General features: G+C 31.8%; 1 protein-coding gene across 1 annotated transcript in view; it reads left to right on the forward strand.

Moving 5' to 3' along the window:
* AMPKalpha (AMP-activated protein kinase alpha subunit) overlaps nt 1-3671 on the forward strand; it is a 265316-nt gene extending 261645 nt beyond the window's left edge. Inside the window, exon 16 of the mRNA XM_090414193.1 lies at nt 1631-3671. Coding sequence (XP_090270319.1) covers nt 1631-1734 — 104 coding nt within the window. The 3' untranslated portion in view covers nt 1735-3671. The remainder of the gene's footprint in view (nt 1-1630) is intronic.
* The last annotated feature ends 3166 nt before the right edge of the window (nt 3672-6837 follow it).

Below are 6837 nucleotides of genomic sequence, written 5' to 3' on the forward strand. Positions count from 1 at the left end.
GAAATAGACAACAGAATCAGCAAAGCTGGTATTGTGGGAATTCAATTGAATAAATTCATATGGAATAAGAAAGAAATTATTCGGAACACTAAATTAGCTGTATACAAGATAGTGTTCAAACCAATTTTAACTTATGGATCTGAGAGCTGGGTCAGAAGTAAAACACTTGACCAAAGACTAGAGACCGCAGATATGAGAGTCCTGAGAAAGGTTAGAGGCATGAACAGATGGCATCAATGGCAATATCATATTAAAAATGAGGATATTAGGAAAGAACTTGACATTGTCAGCATCCAGGAATGCATTAGCAGAGCTAATCTCAGATGGTATGGTCACTTAAATAGAATGGGAGAGGAAAGATTAGCAAAACAAGTGTTCTCTGCCAGGTTGGCAGGAAAACGACCCAGAGGAAGACCAAGATATAGGCGGATTGATACGGTACAAAGTGCCTTAGACGATAGAAATATAAGATCTGATAATGTTGGAGTCTTGACAAGTAACAGACTGATTTGGAGGAAAATTGTAGATAGGAAGTTAGTAATGATGTAATTTTTTCATATAGTACTGTCATATCCTGTACACCCCTTGAGGGTACATGGCAGGAATTTGATGATGATGATGATGATGATGTCCGTTCGTTATCAAGTGTGCACATTATTCGTGCGTCGTGTCTGTACTCTGATTGGTCATTTGGCAATAAGTCTCGAGGTTTACCTCTCGTCCAAAGGCACCTGCTTGGATATTTACAAATACTTAATTATAATTTATATTATCATTTATTTTAAGTATTAATGTCAATATTATTATTTATTTATATTTAATTATATATTAATAATATTATTTTATAATTCGATACGTCCATTGTGTGTTGCAATGGACGTACTAAATGCGTCCGTCTGGCTGATGATCTTAACTGGGGCTTATTTTTGGGGTAGGGCTTATATTATGAACATCCTGAAAAATCATGCTAGAGCTTATTTTTGGGGAAATACAGTATCTCAATTTTTGTTTCAGTCAGACCAATCACAGGAAAAATTATATATAGCAATGCTTTTCCTGTGACTGATGAAAATTTGATATTTAGGATATGTATTAGAATATATAAATGTGATTACATTTTTTTTTTTTTTTTTCCTGTTTTAGAGATTGGCAAAACAATTTGGCCTGATAGTACTGATTCCACATTGGTTTCTATGGAATTAAATTAAATTTGATATTTAGGACATAGTTAAAATGTGTGGGTCACTTCAATTTAACTTTCAGTAATAACTTTACTGAACAAAATTTTAATCACACATGACAATGAAAATCATCAACCACTTAAGAATTCATTTAGTCTTTTTGGTTGATATTATAATTTTCAGAAATGTAGTTTATGATGTTAAGTGACGGTGTATTTGAAAATGTAACTAATAGATAGCACTTGTGACTTGAAGTGATCAGATTTTTATAATCTTGAAAATATGACTTGCTGAAACTCAGAACATCTGATCGTGTTAGGTATAACTTGTTATGCTACTTTCCAGTTATCTAATTTGCTTGAGGTCCTCTTTAAGGTTGGATAATGGATGAACTGCAGTGTATTTTAAGGTACTATTATTACATCAAGTTTTCCTTTTTTTTTAAACAGGCATCATATCTGCATCCACTGATTCTGTGAGCCATGGAAATTACCATAACACCATGGAATTCTTTGAAATGTGTGCTGCCCTCATTACTCAACTGGCTCGTTAATTGCATATTTTAACATTCTGGCTTATTACTTCAGTTGACTTTCGTTTTGCTTCTGACATCTCTCATTTGCATGAGTGGCATCTTATCAGCTATCAAAGTAGTAAGAGAAGTTGTACCAGGAGTAAGTCAAGGCCAAACATTTGATGTGACTTGTGTATATTAAGGGAGGGACATTTTTTGAATATTCCAGATATGCACTTTAATATATGTGTGAGAGTATATGTGTATGCATGTGTATATTAATGTATATATTACACATACATATATAAATATTTTTAATTTTTATTCTGGATTTTGCATTGCTGACTAGTAAATCTTTTACTTTGAACAGTTAACTGACATAGTATAACTATTGGTCTATCTCAGTTTTTAATAATGCTTTTATGATATTCAGATATATACCAGGATAAATTTGATCTTTGATACATATGCATTCAGTTACAAGTTGCATAAGTTAACATTTTTTGTTATGTACAGATAATGAAGTAGATGTTATGTTGGAACCAGTGCTAATTGTAATTGTACATCTTTCATATAATAGCATTCAAGTGAAATCCATTAGTTATCTCAGGGGGGGGACTGCCTATAATTGTAATCTGAATTAGGTAGTCTATAAATACATGTCTATAGCTCTTATAGTTGTGTTTATAGTTGCACAGAATTGAAATACTGCAAAACTGATTAATGATTTTTATTTTCGAACATCATCAGCCAAGAGAAAAGTGTTGTGTTAATCTGTTATTCCATGAATCAGTCACAGATGTCTAGTTTTATAAAACTTGATTTTCTATACAGTTAGTAAACTTTTATTAATAATTGTATACAGCAGAAGTATAAAATAAATAAATAAATAGATAATAAATAAGAACATTTGTTTTACTGCACATTTCTCTACTAACTAAATCGACAAAGAAAAATATTGATATCAGTGGCATTGTGAAATATACTGCACTATGTATTAAATTGTCTGGTTGTTCTTTCATATAAAATTATGCCCAGTGTATAAATTAAAAAAAAAAGATTATATATACACACACATATAATCATTTTCTCTATATATGATACTTTTAATATGTAGATTATATGTTGTGGAAATTTTTCTTCTGCAAGCTGTTCCTTTAATTTTGACTTGTGAGTTTTTATAAAGAAAATTTTGAAGAATGCTGTAGGTTTCCTTCTTTGAACATCATCAGCCAAGAGGAAAGTGTTGTATCAACTTGTATTTTATAAATTTCAATATGTAAAAATAAATGAAGAGCAAATTTTCAAATAATAATTGTGATAATGATGCAAGTAATTAGTTGTTTGGATGAATAGATTCATTGTGTAGAATTTATGGAGACAAAAACTAATGTGCTAGATCAATTACTTATAATTAGGAAAATAACACGATGTTTCAGCCCTATATCAAGATCATCATGAACATATGAACATACATATGGACATGCATATGAACAAGACACAAGCTATATGACACTACACAAAAGTAAACTAAATCTAACTGCTTTGTTAATCATTTATAGTAGTCTGACCTCTGATGAAACAAAACTAAATAAATAAAATAAAATAATCAATAAATGAATAAAAATAAAATCAATAAATGCATTTTATACATAATAAGTATAATAACATACAGATGATTAAAAAAAATGACAGCAGAACTACATCAAATGTATCTTTACAGTCCTTGTTGTCTTAAGGTTTTCTTTTGTTGGGGGGGTTCTGCCATCATGCTCTGGATCCTTATGTGGGTTGCAGATGGGTCTTCAATATTTCTGGAATTACTAATCCATTATTCTTGTTGAGATTAGGATAATGATTCAGCATCTCACAAGCTTCCTTGAAATTTCTTTCAAACCAGGTTTTGGTACAATGTAAAGACTTGATTCCTTTCCAGTTAATTCTATGGCATGTTTGGAGTGCATGGTCAGACAGTCTAGTTTTACCATAGTGAAAGAATTTAATGTGGCATTTGTGTTCCATCTTTTCTTGTTGGAATTATGCACCGTTTCACCTATTTAGTGTAAGCTAGTTGCAGGTGTACTAGATTTTGTAAACCCCCAAGTGGGCAAGGTAAAGAAGGAGATCTTTGGATGAGCTGAGTATAATTTTTAATTTTTCAGGAGGTTTGAAAGTTGCCTTAATATTGTATTTCTGTAGTGTTCTGTTTATTTTTTTCCTATATTTCCTTAATATATTGTATGGTTGTGGCATTTTTATAATCTTCTTTACCTATCATTGTTAAAAATTTTTAGGTTCTTGTGAACTGTTTTTTTTGCTGTAGCCATTTTTTATAAAGATTTGGCTAATGATTTCATATTCCTTCTTTAGTGCCTGCTCATAGGAGCAAATTGTTAGGGCTGTATGTTTGATGTTTTATGTGTTGGATGATGGTATGAATCGTTGTGTATGTAATGACCTGTGTGTGTGTGTGTGTGTGTGTGTGTGTGTGTGTGTGTGTGTGTGTGTGTGTGTGTGTGTGTGTGTGTGTGTGTGTGTGTTTAGGTTTCCAGTAGACCATGAAGGAGAGACAGACTAAGAAAAGACATGTGACAAGTGCATCTAGAAAAGGAAGAGTTAATGCTATAATGTGCCATGAAAGGTAAAAAAGATTATAAAAATTCCATAGCCAAACCATACATTAGAGGAATGTCAGAAAAAATAAATAGAACGCTACAGAAATACAATATTAAGGCAATTTTCAAATCTCCTGCAAAATTAAAAATTATACTCAGCTCATCCAAAGATCTCCTTCATTACCCTTCTCACTTGGGGGGTTTACAAAATCCAGTACACCTGCAACTAACTTACACTAAATAGGTGAAACAGTGCACAATTCCAACAAGAAAAGATGGAACACAAATGCCACATTAAATTTCTTCACTATGGTAAAACTATACTGTCTGACCATGTACTCCAAACATACCACAAAATTAACTGGAAAGGCACCAAGTCCCAACATTGCACCAAAACCTGGTTTGAAAAAAAATTCAATGAAACTTGTGAGATACTTATTCATAGTATCTCATTGTGAGATATCATCCTAATCTCAACAAGAATGATGGATTAGTAATTCCAAGAATATGGAAGACCCATCTGCAACCCATATAGGATCCAGAACATGATGGCAGAATCCCAACAAAAGAAATCTTTTAAGACAACAGGACTGTAAATTGCATTTGATGTAGTTCCACCGTAACTTTTTTTAATCGTCTATATGTTATTATACTTATTATATATAAGAAGTATTTATTGATTTTTCAGTTTATTTTTATTTTATTTTATTTATTTTTTGTTTCACCAGAGATCAGGTTAGCATAAATGATTAACAAAGCAGTTAGATTTAGCTTACTTTTGTGTAGTGTCATGTAGCTTGTGTCTTGTTCATATGTGTGTTTTCCTGATGATAATGACCTTGATATATAGGCCAAAATGGCAAGTGTTATTTTCCTAATTATAAGTAAAGTAATTGCTTTCATATGTGTATTTGTCTCCATAAATTTTACACAATGAATGCTGGTCACCGTGTGACCTTGAAAGAAAGAATTAGATGAATGTTTGGACAATGCTTATGAAGCAATGGTGTGTCTGTATTCTACCTAATAAAAGATTGTATTGCAATATTTATATATAAACAAATGTTTTGGCAGGATATCGGTATATGGTAATCTAAATTGCAGAGTTTGGAGTTGGTATTTCCTTAATCAGTGGTTAAGGAAACTTAACTAATGATTAGTCAAAAGAGATTAGAAGTTTTGGAGCTGAAAGTCTAATGAATTTGAGATCCATTCAATTTTATTGTGCAACTTTTATACAGGAATTGTTGACATAATGAGGAATAGAAATGTTTAAATGTTGGTGAAATTACATGCTTATTCTTTTATGGCCATATTTGAAGAATAACTTAGTGTTTAAAAATAAAAACAAAAACTAATTCTGCATAAGCAATGATAATAGACATTTTTATTATGTTTTTCGACTTCTGCCTCTGTAAAGTAGTTATTTTCAGCTGCTTTGAATATGAAAAATTTTTTCCCCACAATAGCCATCTTAAAGGCTAGAATTTTTCAACTGAAAAGCATTTTTAGTGTGTTTTTACTTGTTTTCTTTTCTGATTCTTTTAGTAAGGTTTCCCTCTCTCTCTCTCTCTCTCTCTCACACACACACACACACACATATGTATCAGTAGAAAATAGTAGAAATTAGTGTCATATCTGGCACAAGTGTATGTATAATATGAATTCTTGAAGTTTCAAGCACCAAAAATGCAGCTTGTCAGCTAACATGCAGGGAACATTGTTAACTAGAAGGTCATCTTTTTTTTACTTTCTGCCAAGCATTAGTTCATATTTTATGTCATTAATTATTATTAAACACTTCCAGGGAGTCCAAAAACTCATCGAGGAAGAGTGTGCCAACAGCATCGAACGATTGAACCTCCTTCCAACTACTAACCGTGCTCAAACTTGCTTAACTTTTTGCTGAGCCATTAGTAGCAGAGGTTCTACCAATCGACCATCCTTGTGTTCTGGGTTGGGAAGTAGAATGTATTTTTTTATTGTGGGTCACAGTTGGGAAACTTTGAAAAACACTGAATTAGGTGATATTAAGTTGGAACAGGTTAGGGTAATATTGAAGTGGAAATATTGGAGAAATTACTAAATAAAATAAGTGATAAGTATGATTTATCATATAATTTGTTTTATAGTACAGGATGTCCACATTAGGGATGTGGACATCCCTAGTTTCAACGTGATTATTAATTTCACCAAATTTGATTGATTCACAGAAAGCTACATAACATTAAGTCTGAAAGGACAGGTTGGAGGGAGGGTGTGAATTTTTCAAACATCCAGGAGTTGAGCATATTATGGAGTAGGAAAAAATTGCAGCTGAGTGAATTGTAAAAAGTAGCTATTAGAAGGCAGGAGAGGGAAATTTTATATTAATTATCTCTGTTGCAGAAAATTGTTTAAATAGTTGTAATTAGGTACTGTAGGATTATTTGCCAGTTCATCTGCATTATGAAGTATGGGTTTAGTTTCTGTACATTAATGCTTATTCACTTTATTTTTTTTTTTTTTTATTAATCCCTAAAATCTT

This window comes from Typopeltis vanoorti, chromosome 24 (assembly GCF_054136105.1).
Source record: "Typopeltis vanoorti isolate ZY-2024b chromosome 24, IOZ_Tvanoo_1.0, whole genome shotgun sequence".
Taxonomy (NCBI): domain Eukaryota; kingdom Metazoa; phylum Arthropoda; class Arachnida; order Uropygi; family Thelyphonidae; genus Typopeltis; species Typopeltis vanoorti.